General features: G+C 57.9%; 2 protein-coding genes across 6 annotated transcripts in view; one reads left to right on the forward strand and one right to left on the reverse strand.

Annotated features, from left to right (window-relative positions):
* Positions 1 to 7372, forward strand: part of NFIC (nuclear factor I C) — a 77911-nt gene extending 70539 nt beyond the window's left edge. For all 5 annotated transcript variants that reach the window (XM_075544985.1, XM_075544990.1, XM_075544977.1 and 2 more), the window contains one exon: positions 1776 to 7372. In XM_075544985.1, the coding sequence (XP_075401100.1) occupies positions 1776 to 1793 (18 nt within the window). In that variant the 3' untranslated portion in view covers positions 1794 to 7372. The remainder of the gene's footprint in view (positions 1 to 1775) is intronic.
* Positions 7373 to 16169: 8797 nt separating this feature from the next.
* On the reverse strand, positions 16170 to 20136 carry SMIM24 (small integral membrane protein 24). The gene is made up of 4 exons (XM_075535552.1): positions 20073 to 20136; positions 19331 to 19448; positions 18944 to 19009; positions 16170 to 16311 (listed from the first exon to the last, which is right to left on the reverse strand). The coding sequence occupies exons 1-4, from the start codon at positions 20134 to 20136 to the stop codon at positions 16170 to 16172; spliced, it is 390 nt and encodes a 129-aa protein (XP_075391667.1).
* Positions 20137 to 21864: the final 1728 nt, after the last annotated feature.

Raw genomic sequence — 21864 nt, forward strand, 5'->3', positions numbered from 1 at the left:
CCGCAGCTCCTGTCTCACCCCTTCAAACGTCTGTGCTCCACAAACCCAAAACTCAGAAAAGCACAGCAGCCACCACCCTGATGGGGACTCTGGCCGCCCCTGCAGACAGGGCAGGACGTTGGAATCTTTGCAGAGTAGACCCCCGCCACACACAGAGCAGCCAGTGGGTTCGAACCACTGACCTTGTTGTCAGCAGCTCCCGTGGCTCAAAGGGACACAATGTGAGTCCCTCGGGGGCGTCAGAACTACATGTTGATGTGATGTCAGCTGAAGACCAGACGTTCTTCAGGAAAGGCTCAGAGACCAAACTCACCCAGAGGAAAGACTGCCATCAAATCGATTCTGGTCCACAGCAACTCTGCAGAGCAGAGTAGAGCTGCCCCTGTGGGTGTCTGAGGCTGTGCGTCTCCTTGGGAGCAGACAGCCTCGTCTTTCCTCCTTGGAACAGCTGGTGGTTTCGAACTGCTGACCCTGAGATCAGCAGCCCAACACAGAACCCACCACACCACCAGGGCCTTACAGACATAACCCCCCTGCCATCGAGGGACGCCCTCTCATCGCCCTCCTCCAGGACAGGCCAGAACCGTAGCTCTGCCCGGGAGCAGGCAGCCTCTCTTTCTCCTGGGGAGTGACTGGCGGTTTCGAACTGCTGACCTGTGGTTTGCAGCCCGTGCATAATCTCTGTGCCGCCGGGGCTCCATAGGGTCCCACATGTATTTGGCCACCTCTTCCCTTTTCAGGAAAAAAAAAATTGCCTCCCGCCCCAATTCCCCACCATTAAAAACGTTCACGCTGTAGCCTATAGTCTACCACAAAGTGCAGGCGTCTGCTTTTGCAGCCCCTCTGGAGCGTCGCAGCACCTCCAAAGGGCAGTAGCCCTCCCCCTTTGGGGACCACTGGGTTAGACCCAAACGGAGGCTCTGGGAGAAACAATAGCATCCCATTCCGACGGCTTCATGTGGCATCGACACCGGAGGCCTTGTGGCACTGCCTTTCCGCCTTCCCGTACGTGTTTTGTGGTGTGTGTTGTCCACAAAGAAACAGACACGCCAGGAAATCCCCCCAAGACATGAATGCTAGAGGCAATGAATAAACACAGGAAATCGTTGCTTCAGTCAGTGTACCCCACATACTGTCAGTCAGAGAATATCCCACGGTCAGTGAGTCTGCGTTTATTCCCCCACGCAGTCTGAGTACATTTCACACAGTCTGAGTATATCCCCCTCACAGTCTGAGTACGTCCCTCACACAGTCTGAAAAAAATCCCACACAGTCTGAGTATGTCCCCCACACAGTCTGAGTTCATCCCCCTCACAGTCTAGATACGTTACACCGAGTATGTCCCACACACCGTCTGTCACGCAAAACTCAGCGCCGCCGTGTCAAGGCTGACTCAGCGATGCTCTGCAGTAGGGAAGAACTACCCGCCCCTGTGGGAGTCTAAGACAGTCACCGCTAGCAGGAGTAGAACGTCCTGTCGTTCTCCAGCAGAGCAGCTGGTGGTTTCAAACTGCAGACCTTGGGAAAGAGCCCAGCTGGTAGCCACGACACCACCAGGGCTCCGTCTGCCCCACGCACTGCCGAGGGTGAATGTCTGCTGTTGGCGGGTTGTTCTGGGCTGACGGGGCCCAGCAGGGACTCAGGGGCCGTCTTGTGCTGTCACTTTGTCTGGGGTCCGGGAGACGGGTCTTGGGGCAGTGGGCAGTGGGGATCAATGCCAATCCTGACACCCCTTCTCTCTCTTTCTCTGTCTCTCTCTGCCTGCCAACCCCCAGTCCTGGTATCTGGGGTAACCAAGGTCCCCCCCGCGCCCCTCCGCCATCGTCCCTGGACTCCCGGAGGGCAGCCCAGCCGGCCCCCGGCCCACGTTCTCTGTGGGAAGTTAGAAAGATCGAGACCACCACCCCACTGCCTCGCCGCAGGCCAGCTGACGAGACACGCAGACCTGAGTCTCGGAAGAGGAAGACTTTTAACAAAGGAGAAAACAGCAGGACACGACCAGAGAAGGTAAACAGGAACAAAAGCAGGAAAAGATTTAAAAAAACCCAGAACAACCCCACTCACCCACCCCACCGAAGACGCGGCGAGGTGCGCAGGCCGGGCTGCCGACCGGGGACCCAGAAACAAGGCAGTGGGGCTGGCCGCCTGACGGACTCATCTCCGGGCCGCCTGCTGCTCTGAAGGACAGACGCCCACCCCGGCTCCCCACCAGGGCTCCCCCAGGCCCTGCCTGCCCAGAGACAGGTGAGCAAGCCCGGGCTGCCATTCAGCTGGTGCGGCCCCCACAAGGACGTCCACCCGGTCCCCCACCATGGGGTTTGCCAAAGAAGGGGGGCGGGCGCACGTGAGCCACTCCAGCGAGGTGGTGGCCGGGGTTTTGGGCTCGGCCAGAGGCTGTTCCCTAAATCCCCCACTACGTGCTCTCTTGGGACCCCGTCTTTCAGCCCTCGTGCCGCCCCCCCCCACGGCGGGTTTGGGAGGAGAAGTCTCTATGCAATTAACCCCTGGCACCCCGACATCGGAGGCTCCCCTCCCCCTGCGCCCCGGGAGGGTCGTGTTGCACAGCCGCGAGAAACGCACTTTCCAGGGGTTGCGGGGCCTGGAGGCCCAGAGCTCCCGGTTCTGTTGGGGAGGGGGTATTGGGATGCTCTGGCCTGGGTGGGGATGACCCCCTCCCCCGGCCCGTTGGGTGGGGGGCAAGGAGCGAGTGGTTCTAAGTGCCTGATTCCTGCCGCCCGCCCCCCTGTCCAGCTAGGACCGAGTGGCCGCGGTGTCCTCCCCTTCCCCCCTCCCCTTCTCCCTGCCCCCCCGCAGCCCAGTCACCTCCCGTCTGGGACCCCCCCATTGCTGTGCCCCCCATAAACCTGGAGGTGGGACCCTGAGCGAGCCCAAAGGGCGGAGCTGAGGGCCCCCCAGCACCCTGCCCTGCAGGGCACAGGGGTCCTGGGGAAGCTGGTACCCGCCCCCCTTCCCCCAGTGCCTTACAACCTGGAGTGACACCATCCTGGTGCCTCCCAGGCCCCAGGGACCTCGGTTTGCACTTTCATCTTCCCCGGGGGGGAGGGGGCTTCTGGGAGCAGGCAGGATGGGGTGGGCCTGGCTAGCCGGGAGGGTGGGGTCCGGCGTGGGGGGGGATGTGGTTGAGGGTGCCATCGCTAAGCAGTTCTCCGTTGAGTCCCTCCAAAAACACTAAGCTGGGGATACCCCAGGGGCCCGTCCCCCAGCCCCCCTAGGTAGGCTCGCCATCTAGGGTGGGGGGCTGGGGGAGGGGCCCACCATGTACCCCAGCCCCACTGACCTCCTGCACACCTGGCGCTATGGGGATCGCTCCCCCTACTTGGGTCAAGGCCAAAGCCATCCCCAAGAACAGGACACCACCATCCCCAACTCCCATCCGCTCTCGACTCCAGACCCCCTCCCCCCTGCCGCTCCTGGGGCCCCCACCCACCACAGAACCAAGGCTCTTCTCCCAAACCAGCTCCAGGGGCCCGGCAAGGCCCCCTGCCGGCCTCCAGGTTAGACACCCTTGGGCCATCGCCCGGCCTCAGGGCCCCTCCAGCCAGTGGCTGCCCACTGGGGACCAAGGTGTGGGTCTGGGCAGCAGCATGGGGGACTCTTTGACCTGGAACCTTAGGGTGTCGGGGTGAAGGAGGGGGGCTGCACTCTGGGGAGACCCAGTGGCTCCCCCTCCCCCGGGGGACCGTGATGAGAACCATCTCTTTACCTAACTGCATGGTGCTTTGCAGAGACCTGGTGCTGCCCGGCTCCAGGGTGAGCCGGCAGCTGATGCGACATGCATGGCGATGACTACGTAGCTCTGTCCCCCTCCCCCAGTCCTGTCCCTCCCTCCTCTTAAAAAAAAAAAAGACAAGAAAATCGGAAAAAAAACTACAAAAAAACCCACAAAAACCCCCACCCTGGAAAAAACACACAAACAGTCCCCGTTTCCTGATTTGCACGGAATTCTCTCTCACATGATGTGCCTTGCTTTTTCGAGAAGTATTAACTTTAACCAATATCACCGCACACGACTAGCTGCATGCCCTGCCTGTGTAGTTAACAAGAGGAAAACAAAAACAAACAAACAAACGAAAAGACAAAGGGAAAAAAGTCAAAACAACAGACACGACCATGACATGAAATAAAAAGTAAACATGGGAAAGAGACGTATTTCTATTTGTTTAGGGAAAAAAAGCAAAGATATCCTAAAAAGAAAACCAACTCCCCCACCCCACCCCTAAGCCAGTTTGCTACACCACCCCCTCCCACCCCCGGCTCGGTCCTGTCACCACCTCCTGCTGCATTTGGGGGTGCTCTGGTGTGCACCTACTGCACCCCCCACGCCCCTGCCTACTGGGCTCCAAAAGTTTGTGGTGAGGACAGACCTCGGGTCACCGGGGGCCACAGGCCAGCCCTCCCCCAATGCCGTACACCACCCCTTCCCCCTCCTGGTGGTGCCCCCCATGGGGTGATCCCCCAAGGGTGCCCATGAGCAGATAGCCAGATCCCTCCGACCCCACTCCTCAGCTCAGGCTCAGGGTCACCTCACTGCCCCCTCCCTCCTTCTTGCCAAAGCACCCACTTCTCCCATCTCCCGCCATCCTCTGAGACCCACCCTGATGGGTCCTCCCTTGCCCCCTAGCTCCCCCATTCTACGTCTTCCAGCAGAACTCACAACCGAGATATGCAATATCTGTCGTCTAAGTCTCATCTGCCACCGCGGGCCTGCGGCCGGGCGCAGGGCAGAGGCCGGGCCGGGGGGTGCTGTCTCGCTGCGGTTTCCTTTGGGGTCATCGCTGTTTCTTTGTTGTCGTCTTTAGCTCTCAGTCCACCAAAGCTAAGACAAGAGCCTTCTCAAGCTCAGCAGGACAGGAGGTTTTTTTTTGGGGGGGGGGCCACACACACATGCCCCCCTCCCTCGCACCCCCACGCCGACCCTCTCATCCTTGCCTGTGGGGACAGCAGGTGGACCGTCCTCCACGCTCATCCACAGCCTGGTCAGGGCGGGACCCAGGCGTGAGGCCCAGTGTGCACCAGCCATCCCGCCATCCCCTCCCATCTCTCTCCGTCTGGGGCCAGGCCGCGGGACAGACAGGTGGAGCACGGGGTGGGGGTGGGGCAGTGCCCTCAGCCCTTGAGAATTGCCCCTTGGCCAGAGAGTCAGAGGTCAGGCTGGCATGGTGGCCTCCTGACAGTGGGTCCTCTCCTCCCTGCAGCCCCGGTTCCCCTCAGCCCAGGGGCCAGGAGCCCAGGGGAAGTTGGCTTGGGCCTCCTGTCCCTCCTCAGCTCCACAGGGTTGTTGTCAGGACTGCCCCTGGAGGAAGCATCAGGGTGCCCCCCACCCCCAGTAAGACTCGCCAACCCACTGCTGCTAGCCCCAGGTCCTGGCTGGCCGAGCCCCTCCCCTGGGAGTAGTTGGACGAGTGGTGGCATTTCAGGGACATCCTATGCCCTCCTGATTTCACCCCCTTGCCATTCAGCCCGCTGCTCCCCCCACCCCCAGCCCCTGGAAGAACAGATAGGCCTAAATCTATGGCGATCATGCCCCTCTGGTTCAGATGGGGGTGCCCACCCACTAAAGTGGGATGGGCAATCAGGCCAGGCCCAGTTGAGGCAGCTGGGGCCTTGTGCTTAGCTAGGGGTTCTGAGCCCAGAGCCCCACCCTGGGCTAGACAATCAGATCAAACTGGAACTCCCCCACCCACCCCAAAGGGACCTGCCCCAGGAACAGAGACTGGTCCCTTCCACCACGTCTTGCCCACCCCCCCACCCCACCCTAGACAACACCCGATTCCAACTCCTGACCCCGAGCCCTTGTGGAACTTGGCATCCTTCTCGGGACACCGGCTGCCCGCCCCCACTACAGCATCCCTGAGGGCAGCAGCCCGTCACCCCCACCCCACACTCCAGAACAGCACGCAGGACCCTCCCCCACACGCTCCCCCAGCGGTACTTAAAACGGTGTAGAGCTGTGTACACGCACGCTTCTGTATCGCCTGGGGACGCACGTCCCATAATACAGATTATGCAATTACCACGTTTTACTTCCAGCTGGACGGAGTCTCCTTTCTGAGACCCCAGTTGGTTTGGTCTTTCCCTGGAGGGGTGCTGGGAGGGAGGATCCGGACACCCACCCACCCCAAATCCAGCTTCATCAGCATCCTCCCTTCTGTCTCTGCTTACGCCCCCTCCTTGGACACTTCCTGAGAGCCCCTCCCCCCAGATGGGGGGGGACCCTCTCCAACTGCAAGCATTTCTGAGCATGTGGGGGCCCCGGCGAACCCCCAAGACCCCTGGGCCAGGTGGGGAGGCAGCCCCCAGGCAGTGCTGGCAGGACTAGTTGCAGTGATACCAAAACAATCTCCTCTCCAGCGTGCCTCACTTGTGTCTGCTGGTTTGCCCTTGGGGTTCTGCGCCCCCCCCCTTCCTGGGCATCCCCCCTCCCCCCTGCTTCGCTCAGACACTGGGACAGGGAGAGCAGGCTGGATCCAGGAGGAAGAAGGCTCTAGGAGCGGAGTTAGGGAACCCTCCCCCAAGCTGCAGGCCTCCCCACCTCCAGGATGCCCTCCAGTCTCCTGGCTAAAAGGGGTGGGCCTTCAGCCCACAGAAAAGAAGACACGTGGGCTCTTTGTGCCCAAGCCCATCCCCACACTGTGGGTCCTAGCCAGGCTCCTGGAAACCAAAGTCTTTTTCAAGTCCAGGGGGCCTGGCCCCTAACCCAGCTCCCCACACCGGGGCCAAGCAAGGGGCCGGTCCCAGGAGCTGGGGCCAGGGGGAGGAGCGAGAGAATTGAACATTTTCCTCTCCGGGTTTTTTGTCTTTTTATTTTTGGGTTTATTTTTGGTGGTGCTGTTCATTTTCTTTGTCTCGGATTTTTTTTTCTTTTTCTCCATTTATATTTTACCAATATTACCGGGATAGTTTATTCTGCATCTCGCTTTCTGCTTGCTGCCCACATCAGACAAGAGACACTCATGCACCCACACACACAACACGCACACACACTGCTCCACAAACCCACGTCTGGAGAAGGCTGGGGCTGGGTCTTGCACCACCGCCGCCTCCTCGCCCTGGTGGGCTGGGTGCGGGGCTGGAGCGGCCTTGGGGCCCGCGGAGCCCAGCCGCCCCCTCCGGCCCGCCTGCCGGGGCCCTGCCTCACGCATCGCTCTGGTCATAACCTTGTATATTACAGCGCTCATTTCGAATCCGCGTCGACCCGGCACCATTTACAGTGGCCCTGGCTGTTAACTGTTTGTTTCCCTATGCAAAAACAAAACAACAAAAAAATAGGGGGTTCCATAAATATTCAATAAAAGGCAAAAAAAAAAGAAAAAAATGAAAATGTATAAAAATTAAACAAGCCCTGCTTCGACTCTCTCTGACTGTTGTGACTCCTTTTGCCTCCCCTCCCTGTGCCTCTGGGGCTGTGTGTGTGTATGAGTGTGCACGTGTGAATGCGGGTGGGCCCTCTGGGGCTGTGTGTGTGTGAGTGTATGAGTGTGCATGTGTGAATGAGGGTGGGCCCCCTGGGGCTGTGTGTGTGTGAGTGTGCATGTGTGAATGTGGGCCCCCTGGGGCTGTGTGTGTGTGAGTGTGCATGTGTGAATGAGGGCCCCCTGGGGCTGTGTGTGTGAGTGTGCATGTGTGAATGAGGGCCCCCTGGGGCTGTTGTGTGTGTGAGTGTATGAGTGTGCATGTGTGAGTGAGGGCCCCCTGGGGCTGTGTGAATGTGCATGTGTGAATGTGGGCCCCCTGGGGCTGTGTGTGAGTGTGTGAGTGTGCATGTGTGAATGAGGGCCCCCAGGGGCTGTGTGTGTGAGTGTGCATGTGTGAATGAGGGCCCCCTGGGGCTGTTGTGTGTGTGAGTGTATGAGTGTGCATGTGTGAGTGAGGGCCCCCTGGGGCTGTGTGAATGTGCATGTGTGAATGTGGGCCCCCTGGGGCTGTGTGTGTGTGAGTGTGCATGTGTGAATGAGGGCCCCCTGGGCTGTGTGTGTGTGAGTGTGCATGTGTGAATGAGGGCCCCCTGGGGCTGTGTGTGTGTGAGTGTGCATGTGTGAATGAGGGCCCCCTGGGGCTGTGTGTGTGAGTGTGCGTGTGTGAATGAGGGCCCCCTGGGGCTGTTGTGTGTGTGAGTGTATGAGTGTGCATGTGTGAATGAGGGCCCCCTGGGGCTGTGTGAATGTGCATGTGTGAATGTGGGCCCCCTGGGGCTGTGTGTGTGTGTGTGCATGTGTGAATGAGGGCCCCCTGGGCTGTGTGTGTGTGAGTGTGCATGTGTGAATGTGGGCCCCCTGGGGCTGTGTGTGTGTGTGCATGTGTGAATGAGGGCCCCCTGGGGCTGTGTGTGTGTGTATGAGTGTGCATGTGTGAATGAGGGCCCACTGGGGCTGTGTATGTGTGTGTGTGAGAGAGTGCGTGTGTGGTGTGTTCAGTTTAGGGGCAGGCTTGGACTGAGGGCAGGTGGCCATCGGAAGCCTGGAGCACCTTGGATGGGCAGGCAGGTATTCCGTTCCCTGGACAACATTTGGGTGCAGGGACATGGACCACCCCTGCCTTAATCCAGCAGAGCAGGCCACCCAGCTTCAGAAAGGCCTGATGTAGGACCAGGCCTGGCCAGGTGGGAAACAGCAAGGGGGCCCTTGTGGCCAGAGCGGAGGGAGCCCAGAGCTGAAGAATGAATGGGAGGGGACAGTGCAGGGCCCTGGGGCATGATAGTCCTGGAGAGCTGTGGGCAGAAGAGGAACAGGCCCTGACTCAGGTGCCCATGGGCACCTTTTGCAGGCATGAAAGACACTCTCGTGGAAGGGGCTGTTGGAAGCCCCCTACCTGGACCCACCATTCCCCCTTGCCACCCACCATCACCACCTCCAGCAGCCTCTGCCCTCCACAGCCAAGCTGTCTCCCCCTCGTGGGCAGACAGGGCTGCGCGGGCAGCATCTCCTGGCCCAGCCCCTGCCCACAGCAGGAAGTTGTGGCCCTGCAGGGTTAGCGGCTCCAGTCCCTGGTGGAAGCTCAGCTTGGGGTTAAGGGTTCAGCCCAGAGTTGGGAGTCCAGCAGGGGGTTGGGTCTCAGCCCAGGCTCACAGGTTTAGCCCAGTTTGGGTATGAAAAAACCTGGTCTGCCAGTTACTAGTCTTCGGGATGAAGCAATTCACAACTTTGGCGAGGCTGTTCCAACATCTGCCATCCTTGCCCGCCACTAAAGGCAGAAAGAGGGTGTCTAACTTGGGATGGCCCCAAGGGTGCCCCCCTACCAGTAGAGAGGCTCCACACTTTCACAGAAGGAGGTAGAAACAGACTCTCCCCTCATTCCCATGGGGAGCCCCCAGAAGAGTATCTGGAAATAGCATCTGACCCTCAGGGCCCCCCAAGTCCAAGGATTGGAAACCTGACCACCCCCTCTTCCCCATTTGAGCTGAAGAGCCTACATTTCTCAGACACCCCTGCACTCCGGTCCTGGGCAGTATCTCATGGAACCCTTCCTGCTGACCTCATGGAGGACCAGGGCAACATCACACCTCCACCTGGCAAGACACTGAAGCACAGAGAGGTTTAGTTCCTTGCCTGAGGGTGCACGGCACAAAGGTTGGAGCTTCGTTGGGCGTGGAGGGGAGAAAGAAAAAGGTGCTGCATCCCCACCCCAAGCCCACAGCCTCTGGGGAGTCATGGCTTCTACGACAGCACCCCCAAACTCAGCCCATGAGTCCTGCGATGCTGCTATTCCCAGAGAGGAAATCGAGGCTCAAATGGGTTAAGACACAGTGATAAGATACACTGCAGGAGCCCAAGGTGGTATGCCATGGGAGCCACCGGAGCCTAATGCATGTTTGCCACCTTGCACCGCTCGGTCTTCCTGGGTCACCAAGCAGTGTGGGCTGGTGGTCAGGCAGAGCAAATGGGCAGACCGAGGGGATAGATAGTGAGTGGGTGTCAGAGTAACCAGCCCCTGACAATCGTGGGGTCCGTCGGCAAAACCGTCCGGCGATCATATATAAAGATCATAGTAAAGTCATAGAGAATAGGACAGGTAGGAGAGAAGATAAAGGAGTCAGACACATTCCATGGTGGCGTGCTCACCTCCTGGACGGCCATGATCTCAGCAGCCAGGTCCAGAGAAAGAGCAAGAGGAGGAGAGAGGAGAGAGCCTCTTTATTTCTGACCAAGGCCTCTATATACTTAGGGGCATGCAAGCCCCCCTGATTACAGGTAACCACATACGTCACGGGAAGGGGCTGTACAATAAGCATATGTGTGACAGGAAGGGGATGATGTAGGGGTGCACACGTAATAGGAAGGGGAGGGACTAGGTACACATGTGACAAGATGGGCAGACCCTAGATTCAAGATGGCAGCCTAACCTTGGTCATCCTTGAGTGGGCTTGACCTTGTCTCTGGGTTTTCCTCCAGGGAAGCAATCCACTATCCTTATTAGAAGGGAGTGGGCCCTACTTAGGGTCACACAGATTATACAGTCTGCTTGCTCTAGATGGCTGATAATTCTGAGGGAGATTAACCTCTAAGCGGCTTGCATTGACCTCCAAGTGTACAGTCATTTACCATGTGATACAACAGCAATTCTCAACCAGTGGGTCGAGACCCTTTTGGGGTTGAAATGACCCTTTCGCAGGGGTCGTCCGATTCATCACAGTAGCAAAATGACAGGGATAAAGTAGCAATGAAAATAATTTTATGGTTGGGGGGTCACCGCCACAGGAGGAGCTGTACTACAGGGTCACGGCATTAGGAAGGTGGAGAACCACTGTGATACAAGCAGCGTCCTAGATTTGGCATATATTTGGGAGCTGGGGGAAAGTCCTTTTGCATCCCGCAAGCGGATGAGTAGGTGGGTGAGCGGATGGATGCGCGGGCAGAAGGTAGAGAGAGGTGGTTGAATGGACACCGGGATAGGTGGGTGGTGGTATGCATGAGCAGAGGAGTGAGTGGGTGGATGCGGAGATGGATGAATGGCTGGGTTGGGAGGATGGATAGGTGGTTGGATGGACAGGTGGGTGGGTGGGTGGGTGGGTGAATGGATAGCAGGATGATGGTGAGTGGAAGGAAGGCTCTCTGACGGATGGAAGAATGGACTGATGAGTTGTTGCTAGGTGCTATTGCATCCATAGCAACCCTGCAACGACGGAAGGAAGCACTGCCCAGTCCTGCACGCCCTCACAGTGGTTCCTCTGCCGGAGCCCATTGTTGGCAGCCACAGGGCCCATCCACTTCATTGAGGGCCTTCTTCCCCTTCGCTGCCCCTCCGCCTTACCAAGCATGTTGTCCTCCTGCAGTGAGGGAAAACGAAGTCCTGCCATCCTCGCCTCTCAGGAGGAGCACTGTGGCCTGACTTCTTCCCAGACAGATTGGCTTGTCCTTTTAGCAGCTCGTGGGACTTTGGATACTGTCCTCTAGCCCACAATCCTGTCTTCTAGCACCCATTCTTCTTCGGGCTTCCTCATTCATTGTCCGACTTTCACATGCATCTGAAGGGATGGAAAACCCCATGGCTTGGGTCAGGCGCACCTCAGTCCTCAAAGTGACATCCTTGCTGTTCGACACTGCAGAGCTCCCGTGCAGCAGAGGGACCACATGCGACTTTTCTGTGGCTTTCTTGGCTGCTGCACTGATTGTGCATGCAAGTGAGACAAAATCCTTGACAACTTCAACCTTTTCTCCATTTCGCATGACTGTGTGAGTCCAGGTGGACTAGAGAAACAAATTCATAGACACTCCTGTGTGTATAGAAAGGAGCTTTATATCAAGAGTAATTGTATACTAAGAAAACATCCCAGCCCAGGCCAGATCAAGTCCATAAGTCTGATATTAGCCCATATGTCCAATATCAATCTATAAAGTCCTCTTCAGACTCACAGATAACACACAATGACACTGAATGCAGGAAGATCGCAGGCCGGTGGGTGGAAAGTCTTGTGGATCCAGTGGCGGTGGAAGCATCTCAGTGCTGGTGTGGTTCTCCACGTGGCTCCTCCAGCTCCAGGGCTCTAACATGGTTCATGTAGCTCCGTGTGTCTTGTCAGCAAAGAGACGAAGCAGAAAGTCTGTGTGTACCTGGCCTCCAGCGAGTTATTATCTTCATGGCGCCTCCAAATGAGGCCATCAGACTGCGACCTGATTGACAGGCTAGACTCCACCCCTTCGCAAGTTGATCCCCAATTATGTAACTGCCACGATGACGTTACCTCTGGGTCCATCACTGAAGGATCTGAGTCTTTTTTACATTGAGTTGGCATCCATACCAACTGCCATCCTAGATCTTCATCAGCAAGCGCTTCATTGACATCCTCTCCACTTTGGGCAAGCAAGGTTGTGTCATCTGCAGATGACTGTCAATAACCCTCCCTTCCATGTGGATACTATATTGTTCTTCAGGTAAGCCAGTCTATCTCATTATTTTCTCAGAATGCATATTGAATAAGTATGGTGAGAAGACACAATTCACACACACACACATACACACACACCTTTCATGATCTTAAACCAGGCAGTATCCCCTCGTTGTGTTCACACAACCCTCCCCTGGTGCACATACAAGTTCCTCACAAATACAATGAAGTGTCCTGGATTTCTCATTCTTCTTAAGGATCTCCATCGTTTATTATGTCATCGTCAATGAAACAGATGTAGGCATTTTTGGTAGTCTCTGTTTTGAGTCAAGATCCATCTGACATCGGCAATGAGACCCCTCGTTCCACATCCTCTTCTGAAGCCAGCCCGAGCCTCTGGCAGCTCCCTGTCACTGTACTGCTGCCACCATTGTTGGATGGTCTTCAGCAAAATGTTTCTTTGTGCAATATCAATGATATTGTCCGCTAGTTTGAGCATTCTGTCGGTCTCCTTTCTTTGGGATGGGCACAGATAGGGGTCTCTTCCAGTGGGCCAAGTTAGTATACAGTTGGATTGGTGGGTGGCTGGATGAAGGGATGCATGGATGTATGGATGAGGAGATAGTTGGATGAATGGATGGAAGGGGGGGCGGGTTGATGGATGGATAGGTAGATGGAAGGGTGGATGAATGGAAAGATGGGTGAGTGGGTAAGTGAACATACATAATCATATATCTTTTAGTGTGTAGATATGCACGATACATGAAAGCATGGATGAATGAGCGCCTTGGTAGATGAGTGGGTGGATAGGCAGGTGGATGGATAGGTAGGTGGAGAGATGGATGGATGGATGGATCTATGGGTCAGGAAATGGATGGAAGGATGGATGGATGAGTGGGATAGTAGAGGAGAGATGGATGGATGGATGGATGGATCTATGGGTCGGGAAATGGGTGGAAGGATGGGTGGATGAGCGGGGTAGTAGAGGAATGGATAATGGATGGGAGTGAATAGGTAAATGGATCACAAGGACGGGGACGTGAGTGAGGGGGTGGGATGTTGTCCTTGCTGTGAGGTGTCCGTAGCGACCTTATGCACAACAGAAGGAAACATTGCCGGGTCCTGCGCCGTCCTCACGACCATTCCTGCCATGGGTTTGATTGAGCCCATGGTTGTAGCCACGGGGTCCATCCATCTCGGCGAGGGCCCCTCCACTTTACCCGGACCGCTGTCCTTCTCCAGGGACTGGCCTCTCCTGACAACAGGAGGTGGGACAGGCTTGTTCAGTCCCATCTGAAGGTCTGAAATCCCATCTGTGGAGTAATGGGTTTCTCCGTGTGGGGTTCCCAGGCCATGTGAGGCCCGTGGATTCAGAAGCCAAGAATACTGCCCGGTCCACTTCCCACCGCCCCTTCCCGGGCAGGCCCACCCGCAGGAAGGAAAGAGGAGTCAGTGGGGGCGGAGCTGACATTGATGGAGGGCGGGGCTTTGCGAGGGGCGGGGCTCAGCAAGAGGAAGGGCTTCCGCAGACATCCTGGACCATGGTGAGGACAGTCGAGGGAGACAGGGCCAGCGCAGCCCCCAGGGCACCTCGTGGCTTCCTCGGGGGCCAGTGCCCAGGAGGGACGGAGCGCCCACAGGACTGGGCCTGCACCGCAGCCGGGAAGATTTGGCCGTCCATCCTGCTCCGTCTGTCCTCTGCCTGGCTCAGCCGGAGGAGGAAGCGCCCCCCCCCCACCTCCTCAGGGCACCCCAGGACAGGGTGGAGCCGCTGCTGGAGGAAGTGGCAGGGGTGAAGCGGGGAGAGTTCCCCTCCCCTGAGTTCCGATTACTCGAGGGAGGGGCCGGAAGGGCCTAGCATCCGAGTGTCCAGTCTCTGCGGCCCAGTCCCGACCTCTCACACCCGGCCCCTCCCTCCAGCACCACCGAAGGCTGATGGGGCCACAGCTCTTGGCAGGAACCAACTTCCGGCTCAGCAAGTTGAAGTCACTGCCCCAAGGCCACACAGCCTGCACGCCAGGGTCTCAAAGCTCTGGAGTTCCCAACCTGAAGCCACGCCCAGGAAGGGAATGCCCCTCCTCCTCTCAAGGTGAACCTCCAAACATGATCTGAGCCACATCTGCCAACACGTCCCACCCCATTCCAGAGGGGGTCCAATCGCGGTTCTTCGAGTACTGTTTATTCCAAGAGGGTAGGCGGGGGCGCCTTCCCTGCTCTCTGTCCGTAAGCACCCCCTCAACCCCACCCCCTTCCATGTCGCCGTCCAGAAAGCAGGATGGATATTAAGGATTGCAAATGCCAAGTTCCTATTAGGGCCCTCGTTGGCGTTGTGGGGGTGCTCCCCCTGCTGTTCGGCGCGGGAAGTGTTTGAGCCGAGCCTCCACACCTGAGCAGCAACCCCCAAAGTCCGTGGACATTGTCAGGTGCCATGGAGTGGGCTCCAGCCGACAGCGACCTTATGCACAAAACTACCCAGCCCTGCGCCATCCTCCTCCTCAGTCCTGTGCCCCAGCCACGAGGTCCATCTAACTTCCTCTCTACTCACTGCCCCTCCGGTTGACCAAGCAGGAGGTCCTTCTCGGGGCCAAGCTGCCCAAAGCATGTGAGACTAAGTCTCGCCAGCCTTGCCTCTCAGGAGCATTCTGGCCGTACTTCTTCCCAGGGAGACCAGCTTGTCCATTCAGCCGTCTGTGGGACTTTGAATATTCTTCTCTGGGGCCACAATTCAAATGCTTCCATTCTTCTCCGATCTTCCTGAGTCAACTGTCTCCAGCAGAGGGGGCAGTGGAGAATACCTCCGCTCGGCTCAGCTGGTGTTCAGTTGCCGTCAAGCCGATTCTGACCCCTGTGACTGCAGATGTGCAGGGTAGAACTGAGCTCCCTGGGCTGTCAGAGTAGATACCCAGGCCTTTCTGCGAGGTGCTTGGGGGTGGCTTTGAACCACCAGCCTCTGGGCTAGTCGTCAAGCCATGGACCACCAGTGCGATTCTGGGATGCTGAACCCTGGCTCGAAGCCCCAGAGCCCAGGCTTTATCTGGGTGCCCCTGAGGAAGTGGGTGAGAGCCAGGACAAGGCCAGGGGCCTAGAGGAAGTGAGGGGGAGGGTGAAGCCAGAACCTGGGAGGAGAAAGGGCGGGAGACATGCCCCCCCTCCACCCCGTCCCCACCCCTGCCCCCAAACACAGGACTATAAGGACAAGAATTTCCCAGGAAACAAGGCTGGCTCAGAGCTCAAAGTCCTGAGATGCTGGGCTAAGGCCAGCACCGCCCAGACAGCAGGAGGAGGCGGGGCTTGATGGCCTCTGGGCATCAAGGAGCTTCCCCGGTCTGCCCAGACACTGCCCACCCCACCCCCCAAAGGAAGCCCTCCGCTCCCCGCCAAGAGGGAAACACTCCCCAGAGACCACAAGAGACCTGCTGAGGAGCTGAGGTCATTTCTTTACTGGCAGCACCTAGGGGCACCACTTGGCCGAAGTGGGCCCTCAAGCTTCATGGGTGGGGGTGGGGGTGGGGGCCTGGCCAATAGTCACCAAGCAGAAAGACAGAAATCAGGCAGTGGGTCAGAGGTGTGCAGCCATGAGATTTTGGGGACTTGGGACTGCTCCTTGTCCAGGGATCCTGTCCAAGGGCCTGAAGGACCACAAAGCAGCGCCCCGGCTCAGCACCGCTCTTGGGAGTGGGGGGTGGGGGGGGGCGCTGTAATGGTTGTGGGAGACACTAGCCCACTTCATTCAGGGCCACAATTCTGAACCCCAGGTCCAGCCGTGTCCTTGGCAGGGACACGGGGACATCTCAGGGCAGTGGCCTGATGGAGGCGCTGAAAGTCCTCACATAGCCGTGTTCTTTGCCTTCTCCTGGTTCGAGGGCTCCTCGTTCTCCTCCAGCTCCAGCCCCAGGTTGGCCTCTCCATCCTTCTCGGCCTTTTTCTCCTCGCTGTCCTTCTTTCTCTGCTTCTCCCTCTTTTCTTGGCTGGAGGGATGCAAAGGTCCGGGTCAGCACAGCGCCCCCCCTAACTCCCTCCCCCCCTCCCCCAGGCCACACACACACACTAAATCAAAGGATTCTGGTCTGTCTCTGTCCCGCCGGGTCCTTGTGATGCGAGTTTATAAGCGGCATCTGCCCCGGGCATCTGGGCCCTCGTCCGCAAAACAGGCAGAAAGATGCAGCCGTGTCGGGCTCAATGGACAAAGGCCCAAACTCATCTCAGTTTCTTCCTCTGGGGGTAGATGGATACATGGAGGTGTGGATGGATGGATGGATGGATGGATGGATGGATGGATGGATGGATGGATGGATGGATGGATGGATGTGTGGATGGATGGATGGATGGATGTGTGGATGGATATGTGGATGGATGGATGGGTGGGTGGGTGGATGGAAGTGTGGATGGATGGATGGATGGATGGATGGATGGATGGATGGATGGATGGATGGATGGATGGATGGATGTGTGGATGGATGGGTGGGTGGGTGGAAGTGTGGATGGATGGATGGATGGATGGATGGATGGATGGATGGATGGATGGGTGGGTGGGTGGAAGTGTGGATGGATGGATGGATGGATGGATGGATGGATGGATGGATGGATGGATGTGTGGATGGATGGATGGGTGGGTGGGTGGATGGATGGATGGATGGATGGATGGATGGATGGATGGATGGATGGATGGGTGGGTGGAAGTGTGGATGGATGGATGGATGGATGGATGGATGGATGGATGTGTGGATGGATGGATGGGTGGGTGGGTGGGTGGATGGATGGATGGATGGGTGGGTGGGTGGAGGTGTGGATGGATGGATGGATGGATGTGTGGATGGATGGATGGGTGGGTGGGTGGGTGGAGGTGTGGGTGGATGGATGGATGGATGGATGGGTGGGTGGAAGTGTGGATGGATGGATGGATGGGTGTATGGATGGATGGGTGAATGGATGGATGGGTGAATGGATGGGTGTATGGATGGATGGATGGGTGGGTGGGTGGGTGGGTGGGTGGATGGATGGATGGATGGCTAGATGGATGGATGGGTGTATGGATGGATGGATGGATGGATGGATAGATGGATGGGTGAATGGATGTGTGGGTATGTGGATGAGTGTATTCCCGTGTGGATGATGGATACATGCATGGGTGGATGGATGAAGAAAGGATGGATGGGTTTGTGGAGGTGTTGGATGCATAGATGGATGGGTGCCTTCCTGCATGGATAATTAAATGCATGGATGGCTAGATGGGTGAATATGTATTTAGGTGAATGGACAGTTTCACAGAGGGGTGAATGGTGGACCAGTGAATGGGCTGGAGAGAGGAGAGAGTGATGGGAGTGAGTGGTGGGGATGTGGATGGATGACAGTGCATCTGGGTAGGTGATGGGTAGATCAATGGTTCAATGGACAGATAGATGGTTGAAGGGTGACAACCAAATAGGTGTATATTTTGATGAATGCGTAGGTGTTGGCTGAACGGAGGCTGGGTGGAGGAAGGATAGATGGAAGGATGGATGGATGGATGGGTAGATGGGTCGATGGATGGATGGATGGATGGATGGATGGATAGATGGATGGGTAGATGGGTCGATGGATGGGTGGATGGCATGCAGATGTGGATACATGGGTACACCCATGGGCAGAGGTGTCTACAGGATAAAACTAGGCTTGTGTTTGGATGTGTGTGTAGATAGATGGGTGGATCCATGATGGATGGTGGAAGGGACTGATGGACAGAGGAAGAGATGATAAAGGGAAGGATGGATGGGTGGAACAGAGGTGGAGGGGCAGGTGGATGAATGACCAGGTGAGGGGGAAAGTCGCACGTAGATCCCTTGGTCCCCCTGGGAGAAGGGACCATATTTCCCAGGGGCTGAGCTGGGTTTTGGGTAAAGCAAAGTGTTGAATGCTTCCGCCTCCCCAGGCATTTGTCCATCTCCGTGAGGCCTCTCCCCCACTGCACACTCCTATTGCTGGTGGAATCTTGTCCCACAGAGCACTCCCCGTGGACCTCCTCCCTGACGAATGTCAGGGAGCTGCTGCTGGACCTGAGCAGGTGTTGTCCCCAGGAGAGTCCCCACACCAAGTCATCTGCATGCTGTTCCCAGAGAGTGAGTGGCTCACCAACCCTCAGGGGAAGTTCTATGCTGTCCAATCAGGTCGCTCCGAGTTGGCATCGACTCAATGGCCCGGAGGTCATTTGTGTTTTGTTTCTGTGCTGTGTGCCCTGTGGCCTGGCCACCGGGGCATTGCTGGCCCCTGCTGAAGGAGGCCACCGTCTAGAGGGAGAGGCGGTTCAGACAGTATGAGGTTCCTCATCTCGTCCAGTGGTGAGTGTGGACAATAAACCACAGCAGCGACAGAGGAAGGGCTGGTGGTCAGGTTGGACCCCTGTGAGGCCCGGAGGAGACGGCTGAGCAGGCACTGAAGGAGGAGGAGCCGGCCCGAAGATACGAGGAGAGGTGGTCCTGGCCAAGGGTGGTCCAGGCAACAAGTGCAAAGGCCCTGGGGTAGCATATGCTCCAGGGGTTCAAGGTCAGCAAGAGGTCACCATCCATGCACACCTGCAGCCTCTCCCCACACACACAAACCCTACACATGCTCACAAGCCAGTACCTCGTGTCCAAGTCCTGGTACTCGTTCGAGGTGGTCTCCATCCTGAACATGGCCTCTTCTTCATCTCTGCAGAGATTGGGGAGGGGGGGGAGAGGTAGCGGAGTACCTCAGCCTTAGTCGGGTGACTAGGTGCATGCTGTGGGGCTGGGCCGTGGCCTGGGGTCCCCGGAGGAACAGGGAATGGGGAGATCAGGGAGGAGATGGGTCAGGACCCACTTTCAAGCAAGGGAGAGTGTGGAGGGGGGCCCTGTGGGAGGGGAGGGATCTCAAGGGTGAGGATGGAAGGGTTACAGGTGATGCGGGACAGACATGCAGGTGGGACACCACACCGGAAGGTGAGGAGAGTGGCGCAGGCTGCAGGGGAGGGGCGGGGCAGCCAGGCGGGGCTCCCACCTGGGTTTGGAGCACCAGAGGCGGTTGGCAATCATGAGGACGAAGACGATGAACAGGAAGACCACGACGGCCGTCAGGCCCACGAGCCACGGCTGCAGGCGGTACTCGGCGGCTGTCAAACCAGTGGATGTGGTGAGGGAGCGCTGCAGAGACCCCCAGGCAGGTGCAGGGGACCACAGGCAGGCAGGCCCGGAAAGAGCAAACTGGGGAGGCACTCGGGCAAGAGGCGCGTTCCTCTGAGACGGGGGAGGTCCTTAAGAGAGGGGGCTCGTTCTGGGGGACCTTCCAGTCCATACAGAAGGATCCAGGCTGAGCTGCCCCTAGGGTTTGTGGGCTGCTACCTTTAGGGGAGCAAATGACCAGGTCATTTGCTGGAAGGTTTGAATCAGCAACCCAGCTTGCCTTTGGCAGCCTCCCACGCCCACCAACCGCCGCCACCACCCCGGGCTCCTTCCAGAGAGGAGGGCAGGGCTTAAAAGGGGCCTTGAACAAGGGAAGGGTGTGGACATGGGAGGGGGCTCAGGAAAGAAGAGTGGGGCTGGGGGAACTTTGGGGGCGGACAGGGAGGGGAGTGGCTAGAGGTCTCAGAGGGGCACCTGACCTCACCCACCCTTCACTCTGACCCTCTTCTCAGATGCCTCAGTTTCTAATGGAAAATAGAGACAAGGCAACCCCCAGCCACCCACCACCCCCCGTACCCCCGCCCCAGCCCTGCCCAGGATGGAGGCTGCCCTACCCTGCTGGGCCTCAGCAGGCAAGAGGAGAAGTACCAGCGGGAGGAGGGTGCCCAGGGTCTCCATGGCGGACAGCAAGTGTGTGGTTGGTCCTCGGTCCTGTGTGTGACCACAGAGCAGGGGTGCGGGGTGTGGGCTGTGCCCTCGTCACCGCCCACCCTCAGCAACCAGCTCCCGCCTCCCCAGCTCCCAGGACAGACTCTGGACTCCTGTAACAATTAACCTGGGGAGAAGCCGCCTCCCTGCCGCCAGCTCCTGGACCATCCTCTGCGGGCAGGCCTCCAGGTGACCAGGTGGCCCTGGCTCCCCCAGCAGCTCCTCCCACCAACACCCACCCCCGCCAGGGCACACCAGGACCCACTTACTAACAGACAAACTAGAACACAGTTACGATCTGAATATGATACAGAGTCCATGTCAGAGCCTTATGAGGTTACATTGTATTTCCTCGGCTCAGCCAGGCACTTAGGAGACTAGGTGGCACAGGGGTTAGGCAGCCAGCTGCTAACCCACCGGAATGCCCCCTGTTCGAACCCACCAGCTGCTCAGTCATTGAGATGATAGGTTACTGCTGAGCGTGGCTGCTGACCGAATGGTGGGTGGGTTCAGCCCTCCAATAAAGGCCTGCCATTCTGCTCCGGAAAATCCAGCCCCTGAAAACCCCTTGGGGCCCCAGTTCACCCCCTGATGCCCACAGGGTGGCCAGCAAGCAGAGGTGATGTCACAGTGCTGGTTGTCAGTTCTTGGGAAGGGGCGGTGGTAGAATTCTTGCCGCCCCATTGGGAAGACCTGGGTTCTGGGTTCAAGTCCCACCCCAGACACCTCGTGCACGGGGCGGAAAGGTTTGCATGGACTCAGGCACAGGAACCACGGTGAGGATGGCGCAGGACCGGGCACAGGGTCGCGATGTGTCTGAACAGATTCGGTGCGTAACAATAAGACGCTGGGCCCGCTTCAGCAGAGCTTCCAGAGTCAGATGGACTAAGAAGAAAGGCCTGGCCACTGCGTTGTGAAAAGCAGCCAGTTCATACAGCGCCCCACTCTGACCCCAGTGGGGTCAGCACCGGCAGTCACACAGCCGTGACAGAGCACAGCCATGCATCTCCTTTGCCACCAGCTGGCCCTGCCCACGCCCGGGGTCCCCACGTGAGCACAAGGATGTCCACGTGTCCACCATCCACCTGCAGGGAGCCCGGGGTGCCCTGGGCAGCTGGTGATTCAGGCTTCTGCCTGCTCGGCCTGTTCACCTTGGTCACTGAGCTGATTAGATAATGGGCCCTGCCTGGGCAAAGGGGCACCCACCCCAATGCCACGGAGGCAGCCACGACCCAGGCATGTGGCAGGGCTGAGCTGCACGAGCCTGTTTCCCTCCCAGGCTGGTGAGACTTCCGCCTGGCCCTGTGTGGGTGGAGAACATGCCATCTGTCTTCCTACATGCATTTATGGAAGACTTATCATGGACCTCGGGGCCCTGGGGGCAAAGTGGACGACTGCCTGTTGGACTGTGAACCATGGCTAGCCACTCAGGGAGAAAGAAGAGGCTGTATAGAAAGACCTGCAGTCTGAATCCTAGGGAGCTGTCCGGCTCTCCTTGTCAGGGGTGCAGTGAGTCAGAATCCGCTGGGAGGCAGGGGGCTTGGTTTGGGATTCGGTGACTGGATACCTGTTCTGTGCCACTGTGCCATTCAGCAGAGCCCACGTCCCGTCCCCAGGGGCTGGCTTCCCCCAGCATCTATGTAGGGCATCTATGTAGCACCCACTGTGGGTGACACCATGGGAGGGGCCCTGGTGGTG

This window comes from Tenrec ecaudatus, chromosome 1 (assembly GCF_050624435.1).
Source record: "Tenrec ecaudatus isolate mTenEca1 chromosome 1, mTenEca1.hap1, whole genome shotgun sequence".
NCBI lineage: Eukaryota > Metazoa > Chordata > Mammalia > Afrosoricida > Tenrecidae > Tenrec > Tenrec ecaudatus.

Excerpts from the sequence above, each read along its gene's own strand:
- SMIM24 (XM_075535552.1), bottom strand. The coding sequence starts at position 20,136 with ATGGAGACCCTGGGCACCCTCCTCCCGCTGGTACTTCTCCTCTTGCCT. Across the intron at positions 19,449-20,072 it reads GCCTGCTGAGGCCCAGCAGG|CCGCCGAGTACCGCCTGCAG; the intron begins GTAGGGCAGCCT and ends CTGGTTTGACAG. Across the intron at positions 16,312-18,943 it reads TACCAGGACTTGGACACGAG|CCAAGAAAAGAGGGAGAAGC; the intron begins GTACTGGCTTGT and ends GCATCCCTCCAG.